This window comes from Anticarsia gemmatalis, chromosome 6, assembly GCF_050436995.1.
Source record: "Anticarsia gemmatalis isolate Benzon Research Colony breed Stoneville strain chromosome 6, ilAntGemm2 primary, whole genome shotgun sequence".
In the NCBI taxonomy this organism is placed as follows: domain Eukaryota; kingdom Metazoa; phylum Arthropoda; class Insecta; order Lepidoptera; family Erebidae; genus Anticarsia; species Anticarsia gemmatalis.
Genome location: NC_134750.1, coordinates 2,575,111 through 2,599,738, shown reverse-complemented (window position 1 = coordinate 2,599,738; position 24,628 = coordinate 2,575,111). Strand labels below are relative to the sequence as shown.

Below are 24,628 nucleotides of genomic sequence, written 5' to 3'. Positions count from 1 at the left end.
GGTTTTTAAGTACTTGCTGTTTAAATAAATTATATACACCACGGATGGTACCCTAGTATATGCATGAACTTTATATAAAGCATGTCTACATTTAGCCGTGAACAATTACTGTTTTGTTTGACTAGATGCCTACAGAGAATGTTGATCGAATGTATCGAATTGCTAACTTCGTGTTTGTCAATATAATGGAAGTTTGCTGTTTATCTACTGTATATGTGTGTGTGATTATCTCTTAACCTAGATTAATACCCTGGATATAATTTGGTATATAATACAGGTTGGTAGCTTAGATAGACATGTATTTCGAAGCTTAGGACCTAAAAACGACCTGTAAACATTGTTTTTTCAAAGTGTGAAGGGTTCATTTTAATAGAACATTTTTGCTACTTTTGTTAAAACTACCGTTTTTGACAAAACTAGTTCTAGGTAGAAGTCCTGGAACATGAATACAAATAAGTGGTTTATTTGTAATTTAGGTAGTCGGAACTGAGATTGGGAGCAAAAAAGGAAAATAAAAATAAGTAATTCCCAAATATTTCAATTTTTATTTACTTACACGGATTCAGTTCACTTATCATTATATACAAAAATGTTAATTATATCACAATCAAATTAGCGACGAAGATCACAAACAATGTCTAGTTACACTCAATAATGATTTATAATCTTTACTATCATACAAATTAAAGCGTCTGATAATTTATTTTACAATAACAACAAAAACTCAGGTGTAACAAATGATAGCCTTTAGCAAAGTTTTCAAATTAATCTTGTCACTTTCAAAGTAAAATAAATTACGAAAATGTTCTATGATTTATGTTTGTCACAAACAATATGATTTCGGAATTCTGTTATGATGCGATGTTTGAACGAATGCAAAACGAAAGAAAAATAAAGGCAACGTCATATAGAAGCCGTTCCGCTCCGACGCTGGCACGATATTTCACTGTTCATCCTAATTTCTTATGAATGTTTCATATTCAAATAATGCAAATATAAAACTCATAGATACTTCACGCTTCTAAAACAGCTTCTATATGACGTAACCCTTATATTTTCTGCTACAAAAATCCAGATAGTTCCTATTATAATTTACATTTACATCAGTTACAAACTAATCAGATGACAAAGGTTATATTTACACTTAAAGTTCGGTACTACACTGCAAATAAATTATGACGTCACTAAAATTAAGATGGCGTAAAGTAATATGGCGGCGGAATTGTGAGCGGCGCGCGACGCTAGCGCCGACGCAGGGTTGCGGACACAAGAGCGAAACTCGTGGTAGTCTGCGCGAGTGATTGCACAAAAGTGGACGTGCACACATGCTGAATCACATTCTGACACGTCAGCTCCATGCCGAACTCGCAACGCTGATAAATACCTGTATAAAAACACGTTATTTACTTCAAATAAACAAGTTAGATTCAGAAACAAAGGAATGAAAACAAAACAAATTCTCAGTTTGAAAAAAACCTTTTGAAGTGAGCGTCAAAAGAAATGGGTCACGAATCAATGAAAAACAAAGGCAGATGCAAGTTAATAATATTCTATTGTTTTGTGGTGCACCTCAAATACCGTTTTATAAAAGAAAATAAATCTGCTTCGACAATCGAAGCGGTCACGATACTCCTCAGACAAAAGTGTCAAAGGCTGTATGAAAATTTCCGATTTAGTGGGAGTTTGAAAATTAATCTGATTTTATGACAATATCATTTTTTAAACTGATGATGGAACATGGCCAAAACGACGAGAACCTATTTTACTATCTTTTGTTAAATATTCTGCGATCTCAAGTTATGATTGGAACTTAATATGTTTGCCTGATTGAGAAAAACTTATTGGACTATTTCACAGTTCGAAGTTTCATATTAAGGTCACTAGCATCGATAGTTAGTACCAGTATTAAGTATTAAAAATACTAAACTAATAATACTTACTTGGCAAACACACCGCGATCATGGTGGTTCCGTATCCTCTCTGCCAAAGCATCTAGTGAAACAGCACTCACTTCTCTCAGTCCATAGTATTGAGTAAGATTGTACTCAATAGACCAATGGGTTTCCCCTCTAGTATTAGTTACATCTAAGTAATACTGTGTGTAATCCAAAACCTAGAACAAGAAAACTTGATAAAATAACTAATAGAGAAATACCGTAGCGCGATTCTGTACAGTCGGTACTATCGAGTATCGAGAGTTTGACAGTTAAAATGTACAGGAACAGTAGTTCCTTATGTCTGCTAGAGGCGCTGATCAAATTTTCAGACAACATTTCTCGACAGCAGGAAGTAAGTATTAAGAAAAGTAGGTATTGATAAGTAGAAGGGGAAAAAATCAAAATAGGACCTTACCTTTCCATTATTAGAGTCGAATTTGTATAGTCTCAATCCTGGATTTGAGGTGCTGCCAGCACCTCTAGGCGTTACTGATGGAGCAAGCAGCGCCCATGATACTGGCCGACCTAGGAGAGAAAAACTCGTATTAACATCGTTATAATAATATTATATATGTAATATACACAAAGATAAAAGAAAATGCGGCAGAGTCGCTGATATAAGCTTTAGTTCATAAGTGGACCTATTAATAAGGTCATGTCCTTTCCTTCTGATATTATCAGTAATGCTTTTCCGAAATGACCGAAAGATTATATAATTATTTCAAATACTTTGGACAAAGTTTATAGAAAGATATTTTAAATTTGAATTGATTTTGGTTGCCGTTTAGAAAATCTGGTTAATACATCTTTTTTTCCATTTTTTTCCATAGTTCTAGAATGTCCTAGATTATTAGAGTAAATCCGTGTCCTCCACTGGCTAGTTCTACTAGAATACATTTGATACGATTTATTACGTTAGTGTGAATAATTACGTAATCGCTGCACGTACAGTGCATTGGGAAAGTGGTCGGTAGCCGCGTATCACGTTTGCCGCTTGGAATAAAAATTGAGTGACCTATGAATCGTAACTAAGCTTGTGAATTTCCGGAATTGTGTATTTTTTAAGTAATTTTAGTCAATAATCAAAAGCATTTTAAAGACAACCCTCGGCACTTAATATTGTCTAATAGTAATATTTTGTAGTTTCTATTAAAATGTTTTAGGATTTTCAAAAGAACCAAGTAACCAATCTTAAGTTACGCCGTGTAATGATCATATCGTTACTCGAATAAAATGCTTGAGTTTATACAAAACATGAACAGATTTACAAATCTCAAAAAGTTTTCTAATAAAATATATTAGTTACCCGAACTAACAATATGTTTTAAAAGGTATAAAACGTACAATTTTCATAAAAGTCTTTTGTTAATTTCAAACTCGAGTTGATACAAAGTCGCTTTATAAAACTAAATATTTGCTACTAAAATAGTTTTTTTTCTCCAACTAAACGCTGTCAAGCTTATCATTGTGAAAAAACAGTTTTTATTATAAACTTAAAAGGCCGGTTCTTCCCAGAACTGGTTGTATAAAAATGAGATTTTGTAAAGTGACTAACAGAAATAAGATAAAAATCATGTTTTTAAACAGCACAAAAGAATGTTATTCATATCTTTTACATCACAATGGTTTACTAGGAACTGCAGAACGGTTTTTTGTTTTGATTTCGTATGAGTTTGTCAGATGAAATGCGAAAGAATTCACTGGTATTTTTATGTTACGGATTCAAAGCTAGTTGTGACTGAATTTTGTTGGAACGTAAACTGGATAGTTTTACATATTCTAGTGTTACGTTAGTTTATTTTTCAATTTTACAGTCCTACACGTTAAAACTTTTGCAACGAAATAAAATATGGGTTCAATCAAATGAATATTATGCGGCATTTAACGCAGCTACATGTTTACGGAAATTATCACATCAGTACTACAATTGTATAGGTTATTTCCGTTTAGAAAAAGTTTTCACCTAAAAGACTCTTTTGCATTTCTAGACTTAAATTACTACGTGCACAAAGCTAAACAATAAAAAAATCCGACTATTTCTTAATTATGTGGGATTAGATACGTAGAGGCTGATTTAGAAAAAGTACCTAAACCACAGGTCTAATCCAGGATCTCAAAAAGCTAGAGAAAATTACGAATCATTACCATGTCACCCAATATTTATTAGGAAGATCCTAACAAATCAAAGGCACTGCAAAGAAACTTTCATTTAATACTAGTTTATACAATAGTAAAGAAACCAACCTTCACTATAAATAAGTCTGAAAGTGTCAGCATGTCGGTGCCCGTAGAATTGTCCAGCGATCACATCGCTGAACGCTCTGATGACGTGCACTAGCCTGCCATTAGCCGTGGGAGTGAGCTCCCCTCCACCGGCCGCGGAGGAACTGCCGGCGTTGTGACGTTCTTCCACCCCTGGGCCCGCGTGAGCTACTAGGTATACCTAGGAAAATGTAATGATGGTTTAAAAACCTCGTATGTTGTTAGTCATTCAACCTAAAGTACTAGTTTTTAAGCGATTCCAAAAGCAAATGTACGTATTTGAAACTTTGTAAGGATTTTCCTACGACAGAAACTATAATGCATGGATGTTTCATAAAAAAATTGTTACACGACGATTTTATATTATGATATGAAACTACGTTATATTTATATCATTTTAAGCTTTTGTATTTTTTTTTGCATTTAGAGCAATCTACAGAATGTATGTTTAAGAAATACATGTTTTATATTAAATGGCAAGTTGCGACCAACTATTGTAATTTAAGGACCTTTAATCCTCACAATCTCATTTCAGACACATAAGAAGAATAACAGTCCCCTAAAAAGTAATACAATTATTTATTCCGATTCTCAATCTCTGTTCGAATGACTTTTATTAAATATTTTACAGTCGCACTTTGGATTTTACGTTTTCCAATACCTATGAAGTGTCAGTCAATAAAATGGCAGTTAGGGTTATGGATCAATTATATTTGAAGCACTAAACATTCTTAGTATTACATTCATATTTGTAATTAAACATTCATATTTGTAATTGAATAGTATATAAGTAAAGTGACCAAGTAAAGATGCCACAGTTGACTGTACCGGTTTCAGTTACATATAACGGTCACGTTTAATAAAGTCTCTAATCATCATGATAGAGTATTGACTTACCATTTCATTTCTTCTCCTTGCTTTACTAAGCACTTGCTCCAGCCACTCCCACTGGGCCCTTCCTCTGTGGGGCCCATCAGTCCTTGCTGCCCCGCCCGCCCAGAGCACACTGTTCAGTACTACGATCCTCAATCTACTATGGGATTGCTCTATCGTGTAATATCCTCCTGGAAAATAAGCTTTATGTTAATACTAATCGATAATATAAGATAAAAAAGGCCTGATTTCACCACTTTTAAATATCTATTAATTAGCTTATTAGATGGAATTATGAGTTATTTTCATTGACTAGCTGTTACTTTAACTAGACCTATAGTTTAATAGACAGTTACTTTTAAACAGTTGTACTGTCACTAGTAAAAAAAAAATCGATTTGCAAAACTGTACATCGTCAATACAAAAATCAGTAATATCATAAAAAGCAAATGGGTCAACCAAGGTGTGAATTAATATCCCGGTTGTTGAAATTTTGCCACTTGTAAAATATGATTTAGTCACATGCCATATAGGCACCTCACGAAATGGCTATAATTAATCCGTGTAAACGGTCTAGTTAAACATTCAAACAAATGAAACTGTTTGGAATGGTATGTTGTCACGATTCTGTGAACAGCGTGATGTCTATTTCACTAATTACGGGCAATTTTGTTGTGTAAGGTACCTGGGTCAAATATGGCTAGCCGAAAAATATGGCCATATACCATTATTCCAAAACTCATGCATGTTTCACTTTTATCGGCACTGGTCAACTGGCAGACCCTGAAAGGGTGGACAGTCGGCTGGCCATTTTTGATCCACGTTCCTCATTTTGTGTGCTAACCTAAACTATTTCTTCTCTTGCAGAAGATTTATATTCAAAAGGGCCCAAGAAGAATACGCACTTGGATCAAACTAGATAAAACAGTGACTGTAAAAATAGATCAAAAAAGGTATTCCCAGAACCGTCCCAAATTGTATTATTGTGGTTTAACAAAATACTGTAGTATTTGGAAACCGATTCCTCAATAGGAATAAATAGGTTTATAAGAACAGCATGAAATAGCTTCTGTAACATCAGCAGCACGATTTGCTACAACTACTATAATAATATATTAAATATAAGCCGCTGGTTACTTTTGTATAAAGACCTGATTAGTGCCTTTAGCGGGAGCCGTGGCAATTATATTCGGGTACATTTTATATCTTCAACTCTAGATATTCTAGTCGATAGTAGGTATTGACTGTCTAAAATCGTCTTACTGAAATCAGAAACCTCACTTCATAGTTTTTTGCACGTCAACTTACCAGTTTCAAATGTCTGCAGCGCTTCTGTAGGTAGCCACTGCATCCACATTTCTACCAGTTTCTTAGAAGGCGGCGGGTCATTGTGACCCAGCGCTGGAAACACGAACTGACTGCTAAATGTTCTGCTCAGTAGTTCTGTGACGTTTCGCACCGCCTCCAGTTTTATTTCCTCGCTTAGATGCTCCATGGATGAGGAGAGTATGTCCCTGTTAGAAGAAAAAGAAAATATTGATTTGAAATAATGTGAAATATTATTATGAAAATTTGGAGGGACCACGATCACGTACAACTTATAGCAAAGCATCGTAGTATTATGGTTAGAAATCCAAGGTATCTGAACATAAAATAATTGCGGCAAGCAACAGTGTTTAGTTACCGTGTCACTAACGGCAATCGATCAGCATTTTAGCAAATCCTAGAGGCTACATAATTAAGTCAACTCAAAAGGATACTGTTGTTCAAAGATAATTATATTATTTGCTTGCCTTATTCTAATTATTTAAATTACTATATTATTTAAATTCTGTTTTGGGGGCTATCTGCACCTATTGTAACGTACATCGTTTTTTCCCCTAGATTATAGTGATTAACAGATTACGTCACAGCAGCGCTGCTGAATAGTGAACATCAAGTTGGCGTGCACTAGTTGTCAACTGAGATACGTAATACGCATGTAGTCTTACCCAGTCCATAGAACGAACTCCAAGGTGTCTGGGTGCCGCTCAGCCATGAGAGCGGCCGCGCTTTGTATCAGGGGCCAGGAGCTGTCGCACGTGTGGTCCCGATGTCGACCGTTGCGATGACTGTGTTCGTTGTTCCCGCGGTTGTGTCGACACCCTAATAGCATTAAAAAAAACTTTAAAAATATTGGTTGAATTTATAGGAGACTAACTGAATCTCTTTGCTATAAAATTCATTAAAAACATTTCTTTACAAGAATGAATATTTACATAGTAAAAGAAATGAGTTTCATTCAATTAAAGTAGCTAACGAAAGAAACAACACTGTATTCTGTTCGTAATTTAAAATATCAATGCGATATATCACTCGAAAAGTTCCTCTCTAATTAATTCTTAACTACTTAATTACACCAATATCCTCCGCCCGTTATAATTAGAGCTTATTCCCAAAATAGCAGTTATTAATTCTCAGGATATTTCATTATGTACCAACAACGGTGACTATAAATAAAAGAGCGTTGTTGTAAATGAATTACTGTGTATACGACCAAAATAATTCACAATTATGAACACTAGCGCATGTTTTATGAATTTTTATTGCTTCAATACGTTAGTTTGCGCAAAAATAATAAAGTCGTCAACATATAAAATAATGGGGTGCACGAATAAAGTACCTCTATGTAGCTCCGGGGAGTTGTGAAACGGGTCATAATGAAGATCTGTGATGTGCCAAAAGTACCCTGAAACAAAATCATAGTTGAGTTTTTTCATAGTTTTTTAACGGAAAAACTTCCGCTGCGAAGTTTGCGATAATATTTTTTGGTTTCCGGACAGGTTTATTCTTCCTTGCGGTGTTGGCGGAGTACGGCGTCACTGGAGTGTATTTTAAGACGCGATTAAAGAATTATATTAAGAGGGTAAGCGCCTACGTTCGCATAAGGTGGTTTTAAGTTTATTTGAGGCGGTCTTAACCTTTATGACATTTAAACATGAGACGATGCCTATATTTAGCAGGTATCTATTCTAAGAGATTATATAAACGTCTGATACAACAAGGTATTAGTAGGAGCCTTGAAATTATAGCGTATTGCAATGTGTATGAATTGTTAGGCTGAGATTTAGATTGATTAGTTTGTGTGTAAGACCTATCAATCGAGCTATTGAGATGTGGGTACGATAATCTGGATTGATTGAGTATCTTAGAATATTATTAATGTTTTAACATTACTACTCGGGCAGTCTGCGACTACTCTACTTGTATTCGACTACATAGAGAAACACATATTAGTGTAATTCTTTCATACTAAAACTACAATTGAAAAATAAATTAAGCCAATTAATGTTGGGCAAAGGTCTCCTCTCGGAATGAGAGAGGATTAGACCTTGAGTCTACACCGCTGGCCAAGTGTGAGTTGGAAAACTACTACGTATATTTTGATGAAATTTAGCACAGGGGTATATTATAATCTTAATTATTACTCAACTCTTATTACTTAAGTAAAACCTTTCTATCCTTACGAAAGTGGGAGCAGAAGTTAGTTATTAAACAAAAATGTATATAGGAGAAACCACGGCTTGTATTGCAAAATCGAGTCGTGGGTTCGAATGCCACCCGTGAGAAATATTTGCATGATGAGCACAAGAATCTGTTCTGAGCCTGGTTGTTAATTATCTATACATATAAGTTTGAATTTAAAAGTAAATAAGTATGTTTATCTGTTATTTAGTTACCAAAGCACAGCTCTGCTTAGTTTGGAATATAAAGATTGTGTGTGACAAAAAAATTATAGTCAATATCTTAGACAAAACAAACAATATTCCACACAGTTACATAAGTGATCATCTCAAGGATTTTCGCGTCACATGAGAATAGAAAACTGACAAGCTAAATAGATTGAATGGATGTATTGATCGATAGAACTGACACTTTGTACGATGTTGATGTTAAGTAATATGGACTCCGCTATTTTGAGAAACGAAGTGAGCCTTCTCTGTTTTGTAGTGTGTTTTTGTTTTATAAATTGCAAGTTATTTGTCTATCATAAGATCGGGATAAATGCTGGGATGAATTCGACTTATTTTTTGGAACTTATGTAACGAAGTTGCTATCAAGAATGAATATTTATTTAACATTTCAATACATTTTCAACTGCTCTAGACGAATGTTACAAGCTTTTTACGACACATCTTAGAAACTAGCGTCTTGAAAATTTTGAGCCTAAGCTTGAAAACACTGGTAACTTCTGGCTTTCGGCTAAATACGCTCGCCGTTAACCTCAACCTTTCGTCGGTCTTTATGCTACAGGTACACTGTACCATAAACCATAAGTATTTTTTAATAACTATATACATCACTATCTTGGTATTTATCATAATATTTATCAATCTTTTACTATCTTATTCATCCATTCCTTTGAACTCGTTTACAATAATCCTAATCTAGTATTTCATTTCATCCAAGGTTAAAATAATAAATTAATTTTCATTTCAAATTCGAGCTGAAAACGTCAAAAATTTATTCAATTTATTTGCTCCAAGTGACACCAATCAAACTTTGGACAAAAAATGAAGTCGATTAATTTTATTGAATGAGTTTAATTGAAGCTCTCGTTCAAGGGCGAGAACGTTTTGCTTTGAAGGGATGAATACAAAGTCAGTCTTTACGAATCCGTTTGGAAAAAGATAGCTTACTGAGTCAGGTTTTATGTTTAAGTGCTGTAATAATATTTTTTGTAGGTTTCGGATATAAACGACCCAAATTGAGAAATGTAGATCTAGAACAATGATTCCGTTTTTTTTACTGGGCAAATTATATTTGTGTACATTCTATGTAATCGAAATGTTACATAGTATTTACTATAGTTTTTTTAGTAATAAAATTAAACGTGTAATCTTTAAAAACACTTTATAATATAGAATGAACACAAAAGCATTTTGATAACTGATAAAAGTTATATTAGTTAATAATATAACTATTATTATTTCAGCAAATTGAATCAACCTTAAAGTTACAAAATGTTTGTTTAATAGTTTTAAAACTTACCTATCTTAGCGTCAGTAAGATTCAGCCACAGCAGGCTAGTGATGTACACGACGAAGTTACGTAGATTCATATTAAAAAGTTACATGACGCCGGCACTGCACTATGTGGCTCTGGTTCATTTCCTCCATCACGGCGTCTGAGGACAAAATTACATTATTAGTTTGACATGCAATATTCTCGATGACTAAAGTATCAAGTTACTTAGGACTGGTATAATATAAACTGCACGTCTGACTCAGTGATTAACGTGGTCACCGTGCTGCATTAGCCGTGGTGCAGACTGTGTTGGGTTCGAATTCCACCCGGGAAAAATATTTGTGTGACGAGCACGACTATTTGTTCAGAGCCTGGTTGTAAATGTATCTATAAAAGTATGTATTTATAAGAATTTAGCTATGGGTTATCAGTTGTCTAGTTACGGTAGCACAAGCTGTAGCTCTAGCGCTCGTCAATTTGCAGTCAATTCAAGTTTTATAAGAGTCGTTATTGGAATGAGTGAGAACACCGTATTTGGGACCAATGGCTGTCATTCGAAATATTATCAACGTTTATTAGCTTTTTGATTATTTGAATATCACACTTTTTTATCACTTTTTGCTAGTGTTTCTGGCAGTTTTGCATTCTTGCAGTCTCCTTTTCTTTTTTTAAAGACACGGTAGCTTTTGTTTTACCTCAGGCAAGGCTGTACTTATATAACATTGTTTCAGGTACGAGCAAATGTAGAACACAGTTAATGAAATTTTTATGTTGTACTTGTTACAATGCGTAGGTTTTCACTTGTTCGAGAAAAAAGGCGTAGTATAAAACAACAAAATGACATTTACGTCTAAATAAAGAAGACCTAGATCTTCAATTCAAAAGAAAAGAAAAAACAATACAATTCTACCTTGAAGCATTCTAATCGTTGTAAAACAAAGGCGCCGACAAAATAAATAGAACGTAGAAAAACAAAATACATTCAGATATTTTTTCTATTTTAATAGAAACTGAACTATGTATTTACAAAGTAACTGTGGTAAAAGTCAACAGTGTTCGGTCGACTTACTCTTATTTGAACAGCTGGAAAAATTCCGGTTAAGCGCGAACCGTGGTTTATTTTTGGTTCAATGAACTTAGATACATTTCTTATGTGATACATTTTGCTTTCCTGTTTATTCTTTGAGTTGTTGATTTGGACAAAGATTATGGATTTGTTTTTGTTCGGAGCAAAAACGTGCCGATTGATTTTTTTGTCGTATTTTGATACGCTGACTTAGGGGCTCACCCCCTTCTCTTATTCCGACACCCTTTTTTATTCTCCCCTGCCTAGTAGTGGGACAGAGACGGGTTAAATTCGTATTTTTACTAAATTCAATTAATGTTTGTATTCAATTGCTCCCGTGATTTATATTATTGAATTCAAGATGTTGGCTTACTCAAATTTATTCGGAACTAATATCTTACATATAATGAAATAAATGCTAAAAAATGTAAGTATAATAAACGAAACCATAAAACAACTAAGTACCGAAAAACCCTCATCATTTTTACAGCACAGCACCTATTTTTCCTCACATAACAAACTCCATAATTCCACGTACCCTAAAACCGGGTCCAGTACAAATACAAAACAATCTAACGGCAGTAAACATAAGTAGCAGCCTTGTCGTATCTTAAACAAACCCTTGTAACCTCCTCTTAACCCTTCACGCTTCTTAAGGGAGCACGTAGGGCTGCCTTTTAATTAATTTACGTAGATGCATTAATTTTGTCAAGAGGCTGTCCCTTTGCGTTTAAGGTTGCTTCACATAGTGGGCTAGCATTAATCGGCAAAGCCGGGCTGTGAAATTGAATGTAGATGCATGTTCAAGAATCAAATACTTCTGCCGCACTCACACACATTTGGCACACATTGGCAACTGCCGACTTATGCCGATCGGCTTACTTGTGTTGATTAAATGAGGACGTTACAGGCATGCTGAATGATAAAGAACAACTGTGATAATATATTATAATTCATTAATCAATGCAAGTTTTCAGAGATTATAGTGGCGTTGTTTGGTCACTGCCTGCCGTTTTAGGAATCAGGCATGTTTTATAAATGTATGCAAGTAATAATTGCTTTAGATCAGACTTGTTATTCGACAAATACTGCCAACCCGACAATGCCGGCCCGACTAGACTTGGATGTGGAAGCACCCTTACTGTCATGGTAGTAATAGCAAAATGTGTGTGTTATGAAGTTTATGCAGCCGTTGTGATGTATTTGGGCTTATCTTCGCAGTTCAGGAGTTATGGTGGTCCGTTTATCGATGGTCAGGGGTTGATGATCATTGTTTACGTTTGACACAAAGATGTATTTGTGCTACTTCCTGAGCTATCGTTTACATCATGTCAGTTTTCTATGTTTTGTACATATCAAATACCTGATCTTTCCTCGACTAAGGTTTTTTATGCAAATAGTTGGTTATTAAATTGTTTTTTTTTTACAAAACTACAGTGCATATAAATAAGGTTTGCCTTGTCAAATTTAGCGTTATTTTTTGGTTAAATAGTAAATTAAGATTAGGTCTGCTTGATCCTTTTCGTATCCAGCAATATTTAAGTTTACGCATTAAAAATAACTGTATAATAAAAAAAAAATTGTTTTACTATCCAGCATTTGAGCTATTTTAGTTCTTGTGTATTCGAAACAATAATTACAACAGAAAAAACTATCCATATGTATATTTTATAAAATATTTTTTCGATATGAAAATCGATGTCTTTTCCTCACATTTCTAACGTTTTGAAACTGAAATTCGGTTTCACCAGCCATCTCCGGTTTTATTTCCGCAATCGAGAACGTTTGTCGTTTACACTTACGTTGAGGAAAACATTAAGGTTATATTTTATAGGCATTTGGCCGTTGAAGTTAACTAACAATGTTTAGTAAGTTATAAGTTCTTGGAAATAAATTTGTTGAGTAAATTACTAGTAGTATTGGGAGTCCTTGAACTTGTAGAAAATGTTTTTCTTTAAGAATTCGAGCTTACATTTTTGGCGTTAATTTGTGATGTTGGTCATGTTTTTATTTTATTATGAATTAACGGACCCGCGCAGCTTTCTTGACGATTTTATTCTTCACTTTTTGAACGGGTTGAGCCATACTTGAGTGTGGCGCTTTGCAACATATTTGGTAGCTCATTTAGCCGGTAAAATCGCAATCAACACAATCATTTGATTGAGAACATTTGAAATGAAAACTGAAAGCTCATTTACATGCTCACAGCCTCACAATAGGAATCAAACCTAAAACCCGTGTTATGCCGTTGCACACAGTCACCATCACATTTCAAGTTTTAGAATATCTCCAAAAAAATCACATTTATATCAACTAAATCTCCATCTATTTCATGTAAACTTTGACAACAAAACTGACCGTATATATATCAAATCCTAAACAAAATAATATAAATAAATATTAGGATGACAACCGCTATAACTTATCGGGTTAGGATCTAAACATTTTTTCAAAGCCGTGTCAACAAAAATGAATGTGTTTTGAAACTATAACGACAGGAAAGAGAGAAAAATGACAGTTGATTTGTTGGGGTATTGGGACGATGTATGAGGCCTCTGAAGGCCACTTTTTTATGTTACTTTGTTAAAGATTATGGTATTAACAGTTTAGCCTTTTAGATACATTTAAATAGCCTTTTAGAAAATAGATACACATATAATCACGCATTTTTTCCATAGGGTTAGGCAAAGATCAGGGATTTTGAGATAAAATTGGTTATTTGAATTTGCTTCAGTGAATACAACTACAGGTTTTACAGCCTACATATAAAGGCATACGTATAGACTGATCAAACACATTCGTATTTTCTTGATAGCATATTCTATGTTCCCAAAAAACAATGCTATAAAACACATTTTTATGCAAGCGAGATACGTCTTTTATAATTTAAAACATAATTGATCCAAAACGAAGCTAGACAGAAATGCAGTCCCTTTTTCGAAAATCCAAAAAGGGTATCCCATAGCTAATGTTGTATTCTGACGTAGGTTTTACAGAGTGATTTGGGTTTCTTTTGGTGACAGAATTTTAAATAAGAGGGCATTGACCTGTTTCTGTGTCAGTAGGTCGAAGAAGGGGTTTTGATGGTTTACCTACTTTTTTACTTTAAGTTACAAAACAAGTTTTCTAAGTTAGTATAGAGGGTTCTTATTGGTTTGTGAATAAATTCTAAGACCAGTAAACATTGTTAACATCGCTACAGTGATTGGTGAGAAGCAACATTTCAATGTAAGGCAGTAATAATACTATTAAGTGATGTTGGTAAAAATCTAAATGCCTAATTTGTCATATATAAAAATTGATTCGTTACTAAATTAGCGTTCCTTGCACGATAAAGTTTTGTAATTCATACCACTATTAACTATCGACAACAGACTAAATCCGTCGAAAGGTTGTATCGAGCAGCGACCCCAGCTTATTTTAAAGGAAACATTTTTTATAATATCAGTCTCGTCGATACCTTGTAGTACTCATTTAGAAAAACGAGCTACAGTTTGATGAATCGTAAGAAGTTTAGGGATCGTGATAATATCAATTCCGTTTCTCAATATTATAAAGCTGAAGATTTTGTTTGTTTGTTTGAACGCGCTAATCTCAGGAACTACTGGTCCGATTTGAAAAAAATCTTTCAGTGTTAGATAGTCCATTTATCGAGGAAGGCTATAGGCTATATATCATTACGCTACGAAACGCTACGTTACAAAAACGGGAAACATTTTGGCCCATTCTCTCTTATGTGACGCAAGCGAAGTTGCGCGGGTCAGCTAGTATAGAATACATCATTGTGATCATTGTGATATATGTATATTTCTTGGTATTGACATATTTCGGGTTCATACCTATAGCGATACAAACACAATCAATACACAAAATCCATTCAGCCATGAATGTCAAGTTACCGAGGGATATGTTCGCTTGAACTTTACTCGAGAGCTATTGATCTATTTAGTTCTGTGCTGGCTAAGACATGTTTGAATTAACTCGGTTCGGTACTGGCGACAATCTAGGCTTGTGAGGCTAAGCGATTTTGTAGGGGAATTTCAGAACTGTGTTAAGTTTAAGTTAATCTTTTTTATGATTAGTGCCAGGTTATAATGTATTTTTCATTGTCTGTTTATTGATTTTAATGGTTTAAACTATTTAATGATGAAAAATCTTTGTGTGATTTAAAAATCGTCGTTCTTGTCACTCCCAGCGCAATTTCTTAGTTTGAACCGACAGTTTTTAGAGATAGGATTTTCTTATTTAAAGATCTTGAAAATGAGTATTTACCAATCTTTCAGTTAAACTTGAAGGCTAATGTAATGTAAGGCTGAGGATAAAGTTGATGTAAGAAGAAAATTCTTCCATATTCAAATAATTATTTCAATATTACAGCCTAGATTATAAACTCTACAGTATTTCGTTTCCTAGTCACCATTTTGAACTATACCATTCTCTCAAAATTTCAAGTATTACATCTGTTAATTAAATATTTTCCTTTCATACCTACGCACAATTTTACACAGAAACGAGATATTTTCATTAAGCATAACACCTGAAAGGGCTCTACTAAAATGTCTTAATTACTTAAATGACTATAAAGGTAAGTGCACACCCACGCGGTGCAGTATTTTGTTCTCTTGAGCTTTATTTTACGTTAAGGATTAAACGTGTATTAAAAACCACTTACCGTTTTAGTGTGCAACTTGAAATTTAGCAAGTAAAATAAATAAAGAATTTCTTATTCAAACGTATCATAATTCTTAGCAATGAGAGGTAAATGAATAGTAAATTACGAGATGACGATAAATTATCACATGAACTAATATATCGTACGAAAATTTACAAAATGAAAGGGCTGGCAATGAAACTGGACTTTGGCAACTATATATTTAATTTTAAGAAAACATTGTTAAAATATATAAAAACAACCGGGACGCAAAAGGTTGTGTACTATACCTATAGATATTAAGCCCAAAAGGCAATCTCTTTTTCCTATCAATAGCTCAAAAGCAAGAGGCCAAAGTTAACAGAAATCGGTGCAGCTTATTTCAATCTACAAGAGTTGTTTGTACGTTCGGACACGTCTAAAGTAATTGGGTTACATACCTTCGCGTCGTAAGTAGTTTACAAACAAGCTGCCGTTTGATGCAACTTAGCGTTAGAACGCTAATTTCTGTGTAACATCGTGTGAATGTTACGATGTAGTGTTTTAGTAGCTTTATATTTAGGAATATTTTGAAAACTGTAACGTATAACGTTCCAAGTTGTTTTAGGTTTGATTAATGAAACAAAAACGTGTTGTTTTTTTATTTCTAATGGTTGGTTAGAGATATTTTTTATCTAAAAGCACTGCTGCTTTCCTTTACAATCAAAATAGCTTTAAAGAATCAGTTTAAAATATGAGGATATTTTACCACAATTTAATTCATAGATCTGTTTCATTGATATTTTAGAATGTCCGCAGGAATACTAAACAGCAGAGAATGTCAAAATCATCCCATAACATTCTACTTTTCAATTGTGACTGTTATTTACTACAAGGTTTGCCGACTGGAGGTAATATCGGTCTCTTAGGAACATTAAAAGTAAGAAACTCTTTCAACGTTCTAGTGCAATAATCCATAAACACTACTAACAAGACCACAATAACCTTTTGCAATATACTCCATAAAGTTCATACAATTACGGTACTTAAAACCACCCATAAGGGCAATAATCGACACATTAAAATAAAAGTAGTGGTTTAGGTCGCCGCGCTGCTGCCATTGCGTCGGGAGGTCGTGGGTTCGATTCCCATACGGAACAATTGTTTCTTGGTGTACTTTTTGCCCGTTGTTTGTATATTTGTAAAAGGCAACACTAGAGCAATAATTCTTAGTGCGGTAGTTGTCTTTATAACAATAAAAAGTAATTATTTTAGGGGTTCTTCGGTGTTAACAGATGCAATTAAGTTGTTGCTATGTTTATGTGGGCCCTAACTAAACAAATATACGGGACAACACTCGGTAGGCACTTGTAACGGTCAGTGACGGACAAATGGGCACTCGAAGCGAGTTACTGGAGCCACTAGAAGTTTTCCTACCGTTTAAGTGATGAGAGATCAGCGGGGAATATTACGATGTTTGAAACGAATTAGTGATAATAGTTTCTTACACAAGTAGAGTATATACCGAATGGAGAATAAAGATAGTTCGAACTTTAATATGTCATTGAAAGTCATGAATTTGTTGCATACAATTTTGTTCAAAAAGATATGTTTTTATTTGATTTTTGTCAAAAGCTGTGTAAGAGACAGTCAGATAAATACCTGAATGTCATAAGTCATTAAATCAAACTTTAGACAGATTTTCATGATCCAAAGATTGAGGGCCATAGTTCAGTATTTAATGAGAAAAAATATTTAAAACGCCCAGCATACGACATATCCTCATAAGGCCCTCAAAAGTATTGTTTCATAATCATATTCAAAATCGCTCCCGCTACCTCTTATAACTTAAACAAAACATACCGATCGTTGTTCTGAGAGATTGACGCTCGTCGTACAGCAGTTGTAGTGTGTTTGAGTGCAAATGAGTTTTTTTGTTAACTGTACCTAGTACACTCGGTAATGTAGGTCGATTCTGTACAGTCGAGAAGAGTTATGTTCTGTGTGCTTTGTTTAAATGCGATGCTTTTGCCTTTGAGTTGTAAATAAATCGGTATGTGTTATGAAATGAGAGTGAAGGAGTGAGAGGTTGATGATATATTGTTACGCTGATTTTGTGATTGTATTGGCGAATTTGGTATCAGTTTTAGTGTCAGTGTCCAATATTTGATTTGAATTATATGAGAATAGTTTACTTCAAGTTACTGTTCTGTTACATAGATATAGAGTAGAGGTAAATGTAACTCACCATTTATTATGCAATTTTGAAAAAGTTTAATTTTGCATTAAAATGCAATCAATTTAATCATCCGTGCTATTTATTTTAGTTTAAAACTTATTCACACAGTTATAAAAAAATATGGATAATTAAGTCTGAAACAAATTCTGTTCTTCCGCAAACTATGAAGACAAAGAAATCAAATCAAAACAGTTTCAACAGGTAGCAAACACAAAAACCATTGCCATTTAACTAACCACTATTCAAAACTATAACCCGACTATAACCCGTAACAACCCACTGTAAAACCCCGTGAATAGGTCAGCAACTTTTAATTGGATGGTCAAAAAGAATATTTCTTTCAAACGGATCGAGTACTTTGTTTAAAAGAAATGTTAACAATAGACTCTTTCATTAAGACTTTCAATTCAATTTTTATACTGAATAGTGTTAATTATCACGCGGTTTGCTTCTACTACTTTTGTTAGTTGAAATTGATAAATTACATTAATGTCTTAAGTCTCTTATTTAATTTTGAATAGTTATTTTAGTGATATTAATAAATTGAAACTAGTTCTATAACTTTCCAGTATGAGAATGATTGGAGCTTGGCACAAATAAGGTCATTTTAAAATAAAATAAATACATTTCAGTAAGTTAAAAAATGATTCGTGGTAGTAAATTTTGGTTAAAACTAGGTTTCGTGAGTTAATTAGTTATGATGAATAATATTGATGGCGATTTTGTCTACCTTGATAAAGCTATATTATTCTGTGGACTTGATGTTATCGAAATCTATAAGGTAAAAGATAAAAAGCCATTTAGTCTTAATTTTTTTGTCTTATTAATAAAAAAAATAAAAAAGGAAGGAAGACACGCCAGCAAAAAGGATTTTCAAGACAAAATGCTTGCAATTAAAAAGTGGTTTTACTAAAATCATTTAAACCATTTTCCACGATAGTATAGTAAGAATTATCCACCAATTCTAAACTAGAGCACCACCACTCCAATACAAACAATTATCACGTACTAACAAGGGTTGTTCATTGATTTTCCTACAAATAAGGATAGTTATACATTAATAGTCGACCTATCACGAATACCTAGCTTCGTATTAAGTTACTCATTAATGTCGTGGTATTTTTGTATCTGGGTTATGTAGGGGTTATTGAAAATGGGTTTTTTGTTAACGGGTTATTGCAAAGGTTACATTGAAACACAAAAATACTAAAGACTTGGAACACAAGAATGCATAATAATTATATTTTGGTAAGTATATAAATACTGCACTGAATTATAGTAATATTTTCAGCGTCAAGCTATTCATTTTTTATTTTAAATCCCATTTCGAATAATTAACAATATAAAACCATTTATAAGCTAAAATCATCAGAACGAAATGTTATATTTCTTCCACAGAATTAAATTCGCAAAATAAATTGCCAACTATCCCGGCAAAATTCATTTAAAATACAGCATTTAAATAAGAAATAGTAAGATAAACAACATGCAGAGGGCTTACAATTTTCCGCTCGAGTGCTCTATTGTTTTAACTACTTACTCTGCACAATTTACTCACAAAAAACTTCAACTAATAAGTGGCTGACTCTTTATTTCAGTGCTGTTGAAACTTTGTGGAACAGTTTGTGTTAAGTTAATATTATGATAGTTGGATTCTTTTAGAACTCTATTATAATTTTTCATCGCACTATTTTTTTTGCGTAATTTATGGCTGTTGGCAGTGGGTGAAATGTTAGTCACTTAAGTGAGCGTTTCTGGGTTTGATTCTTTTATATATAGATATATTGAATTTTGTATAGATATTAAAGTGTAATTAAAATTTTATGCACCCAAAGACTGAAGCCAGTCCTGATGAAATAGCGTTTCATTAAGAGGGTTGTGTGTATTGCCTTTTCGAGCTAGTAATAGATTCAGTAATTGTAACGACTATCATAAGTGTCAATATTTGACCTAAATTAATAAATGATTTGATTTATTGATTTTATTAATTGCACACGTTTGGCCACTAATAAGGCAACATGATCTTACGCAATTGTCTTCTACTCGTACAAATGTAATTGACCACTAAGGCCAAAAAGATCAAGAATAATAAAATAAGCAATAATTTCTAATTAAATATTGAATATCACTTCAATTTCCTTCGGAGACCTCTCAAAGTTTTCCGATTATCGTTAGCAGTAGTTCTTCACGTATATAAAGTTTATAACATTTCCTACTAGTAATGTCGTTTCTAGGAACAAACAGTATTCCATTAAAACTCAACAACTCGTAAACATCGTTTTCTCGAAGCTTCCAACGTTCCTTTTGTTTTAATCCTGTCACGGATCCTTTTAAAAACACCGTGGATTATTTTTCTAAGAAAATCTGTATTATCTTCATAAATCTTTATATAAGACTTATATTAAATTCTGTATCTGCGATGGCGCTGTCTCGAATATCTTATGTTTGAAATTTGAAAATCAGTTTTACTGCGGGTTTAGTTTAATATGCTAGTAGTGCAGCACTTTCCATATAAGTGTCAACACAAACTTCTTATTAGAGTAGAATGAGAATACTTAACTGCCGTTTATATTTTTAGTGAAAGAAAATATTTCCATTTAGACTAACTACCTGCTCAACTGTTCGTGTATATGTTTCCGTATTTTTTATGTGCTCATTTTTATTCGGAACTTTGATTACATTCATATCAAAATAAAAATCGGTTCAGCGGTTGAAGTATAAACAAGAGAACAAGAAACAGATATACACAAGCAAAAGAAAAAGAACTTTCAAATATACGATATTTTACGAATTCTATTAGGTTTTAGGATAAACTATCTTTTGTCTCATTGCTATCAATTCAAATCAGCAGCCACGCTTAAAAGAACCTAGACTGTCCAAAGAACAGAACGAATCTCACCACTAATCTTAGGGGACTTAATGTCGACGTAAAAATAAACATGGACATTATTTCAGTGAGTCCGGTTGAGTCCCAGGTGTGCTCGCGTCCAAGTCATTTATTATTTAAGCTGGGCTTGTGCGGGAGAAAGTGAAGGGAGCTTTGTACAATACTGCATATTTGTCGTTCACTGTTGAATGGAATTGGGGTTACTCACTGAGGTTACTACGTGGTATTTAATGCTGCACTTATATGTGCTTAATTTGTGCTGATGGGTGCGTGAAACTATCTATTTTGTGGGGTGTCTGATAGGCTAAATTAAATTTGAAAAGAGTGTAAATTGTCTAAGTTCTTGTCTTAAGTAATTTTGTTGTACAGGTTTATATTTGGATACTTCAATAACAGATGCACACAAATAATTTTGACTGTATTTGTTTAAATTATCACAAAAAAGGGCCAAAGATTATAAGCCAAGGTTTTTAATTTTAAATGCTCATTTAGTTGGAAATGATGGACAATATTTTTATTGAAACAAGCGGAGTATCAAAAGTAAAATTATATCCCTAGTAAACCTGTATTCCTATTATCTTTTTTCAAAGGCACTCACTCACTACACCTCAAATAAACAAACCATAAGTTCAAATAGACTAACACGGTTTACGTCGGCAGTGAAACCAAGTTCAACAAACCTTTTCTTGTCAAAACTCCATGTCCAGATGTGGTAACGACGGGCCTTTTAGCGCGAGATAATGTTGTTTCAACGCCCAACTCTTAAAACTTTCACCACTCCAAAAAGGGATCCCTTTAGGCGCTTTCAAAATAATCGTAAAAAAGTAAAGTCTCAAGGAGGGCTAGCTAATAGATAAAAGTGTTATATTCATTTTGTCTTGTTTACATAATCTGAGGAATGTTTTCACAAAAGAAAATGTATTATAAATATTTATTAATGATTCTTTTTTTACTTGATTTGGTTTTGAATTATTGTATCAAAATTGCTTATTACAGATAGTAAGATAAGTAAAAACCTAGAAATTTGTTTACTATTAGTTTGTGAAGTTTAGTAAAACGTTGTTTTTGTCAGATAGTGTTTTACTTCTGTATAAATCTTCGCAATTTCGACTTATTTTGAAAATAATATCTTAATTACTTGAATTGTTAGGTTGTTATCAATAATGAAAATATATATTTATACTAACTATTGAAACTGCTAAAATCTCTTCAGCGTTTAAATAATATTTACGCTACAACAAACGTTACAACAAGCAAATCGATACCTTAACTCCATAACAGTTCACGTAGCTGAAAATACCAAAAAAATATAACACCGTAGACCCAATATCACAAACCAACAACCCTTAGTAAAAGGGCGCACGCATTTACGCCATCAAAACACGTGCGAACCGAGGGCCGAAAAAAATATAATTTGATCTTGTATTTGAACAAATTAATATACAGGTCACACACCGTTCCCGGAACACTGTATTGATTTATTATTTTTAACCGCTTACCCGTGGTCACAGGAATGGCTATTAATTTGAGTTTATTTTTACGAACGTGAAGGTATTAAGAATTGATGGGATTTCCGATTGTTTTTAGCTACTTTATTTTAAGGAAAGAGATAGAGGCTGCGATTGCAGATTGTTTAAAAGTTGAAATGTCTTTTTAAATTCGACTGTTAATACCGTTTCTGTATCCTCTAATAATAATTAGACTTTTTGTATTTCAAGTAAATTCTTCAGTATCCTTAGTATTATTTTTACCCGCGAAAGCAAACCGAGTTTTAATACATTTCTATAGTCTTAGTTATCTCAGTGGTTGCACCCTTGAAACCTTAATAAATTTCGCAAAGGAACGGCAAAAACGTACATAAACTTATAAATTACCAAAATGTATAAAAACTTTGCTTTAAATACTACCAAAACTACAACAATATCTCGACCTAAAGACCCGGTACACTCACAGAAAGTGCACTAAGAATATGAAAGGCATTTGTAGCCGGACCCTGAATGAATGGACTCATAAATGTTGAGGAATGCAAAGAGAGGAATGTAAAGTTGACAGCACGCTGCAGTGTGTTTTTTAGGTTTTATACAAAGACTTTTTTATTACAATTTGTATTTTTGTAGGTTTATTTATGAAATTTACATGTACCATGTTTGTTACCTTGTTGAGTTTATAAACAGTTGCCATATATCTGACTTAAGCGTTGTTTTTCAAAAGAAGAATCAAAGGCGTTTAGTTATTAGTTACTTAATAGTTCGTTATTAATTATTATTTATCGGTATTGAACCTGAGGCCTGTATATTAGCAATCGATTCAAATAGAACACAGAAACGGTTACAACAAATATAGTACAAATTTTCTATACGCTTAAGATATTTATAGAATGTAATCGTTTAAAAATAACATAATAATAATACTTGAATAAATAAAATATATTATAATAAATTGTATTGATGCATGTAATACATATACATAAGTTCATAAGCTTTCATATAAAAACTCAATTTTCAACGAACTAGACGTCTCAAGTTTATCAAGTTAATTTAAAAGGATACAGGTACGGTCCTACATGCAAAGGATATTGAATTTTTATTTAATTTTACCTTATTTATGATTTCGCTCGCGGATTGAATTATCCCTTGCAAATTTTGTAACGGGGATCATGTTATTTACGTTGATGTTAAGAATGTGAAAATAGCATCATACCTGTCGTATTACGAAATGAGATGTTCATATTATATTTTGACAAATTTTGGAACTCCAAAATCAACTTTTCAACCATTCACGATTTATGCAGTTCAAGTTTTCTCTAAATTGTCCATGTCACAAGCATCCCGTTTAAAAAAATAAAAGTAAAAGATCCAAAAATAGCTGCAATAAAGACACAAGCATTTACTTAGCATTTGTATTAAAAGATCAAGCTTGCACGAAAATGAGACCAATTATTATATAAATACAATATTTCCGTTAAAGACATATTAGTATACCTCTAGTAGAAAAAAATATCTCACTTCGTTTCTTAAATAATAACTGTATACATTAAGAAGAGATACTTTTGTTTATAGTAGTCTTATAAATATGTTGTAAATATTTATCCCCTTTATATTATTAACAGGTTTATAGTACCACAAAGCCATGATCTCACGTTTGAAACAATACATCGTATTCTATCTTCTGTATTGAGTTAACAAGTCAAAGCGTAAGCTATTGCATTGGCATCGAATTGAAATGTTATTAACCGAATTTCAGATGAAACATTGCAAATAGGTCAAACTAATACTAGTGTTTTGTTGATAATTGACTACATACTATGTGAGACTCTCAAACTACAGATACTTTCCTGGTATAAAGCTGCCTTATTATTGAATGTGTTTTTGTGTTCAGCTGGTTGCCACGTCAGTACCAGTGCATGGGAGTACGTGAGTACGAGTCCAATACGGTAAAATAATTGTGGTTAGGTGATAGTGTAATTTGTTTGTATGTTTGCAAAAGTTCCCGAGACGCAAGAGCAAATGAGCGGGAGTTGTCTTTAAAAGGGAAATAATAAAGGAAAGGCTGTCACAAATAAATCGAAATTGGTAAATTAATTGGTATTATTGGTAACAATGTCGATGTTTTGATAACGTGCCTTCTTAATTTCGAAAAAAATGCTTATTTGACAATGCATATTTGAATTTAACTTTGACAAAATGTATTTATACACCAGAGTATAGATCTATCGTCATATATTAAC

At 33.2% G+C, this 24,628-nt stretch overlaps 1 protein-coding gene across 1 annotated transcript in view; it reads right to left on the bottom strand.

Moving 5' to 3' along the window:
• Positions 1-533: 533 nt before the first annotated feature.
• LOC142973849 (cyclic GMP-AMP phosphodiesterase SMPDL3A-like) overlaps positions 534-24,628 on the bottom strand; it is a 53,447-nt gene continuing 29,352 nt past the window's right edge. The window contains exons 2-10 of the mRNA XM_076115870.1: positions 10,104-10,239; positions 7,735-7,800; positions 7,064-7,217; positions 6,381-6,586; positions 5,097-5,263; positions 4,182-4,380; positions 2,353-2,462; positions 1,941-2,113; positions 534-1,384 (exon numbers count right to left, since the gene is read on the bottom strand). Of these exons, the coding sequence (XP_075971985.1) occupies positions 1,174-1,384; positions 1,941-2,113; positions 2,353-2,462; positions 4,182-4,380; positions 5,097-5,263; positions 6,381-6,586; positions 7,064-7,217; positions 7,735-7,800; positions 10,104-10,173 (1,356 nt within the window). The 5' untranslated portion in view covers positions 10,174-10,239 and the 3' untranslated portion in view covers positions 534-1,173. The remainder of the gene's footprint in view (positions 1,385-1,940; positions 2,114-2,352; positions 2,463-4,181; positions 4,381-5,096; positions 5,264-6,380; positions 6,587-7,063; positions 7,218-7,734; positions 7,801-10,103; positions 10,240-24,628) is intronic.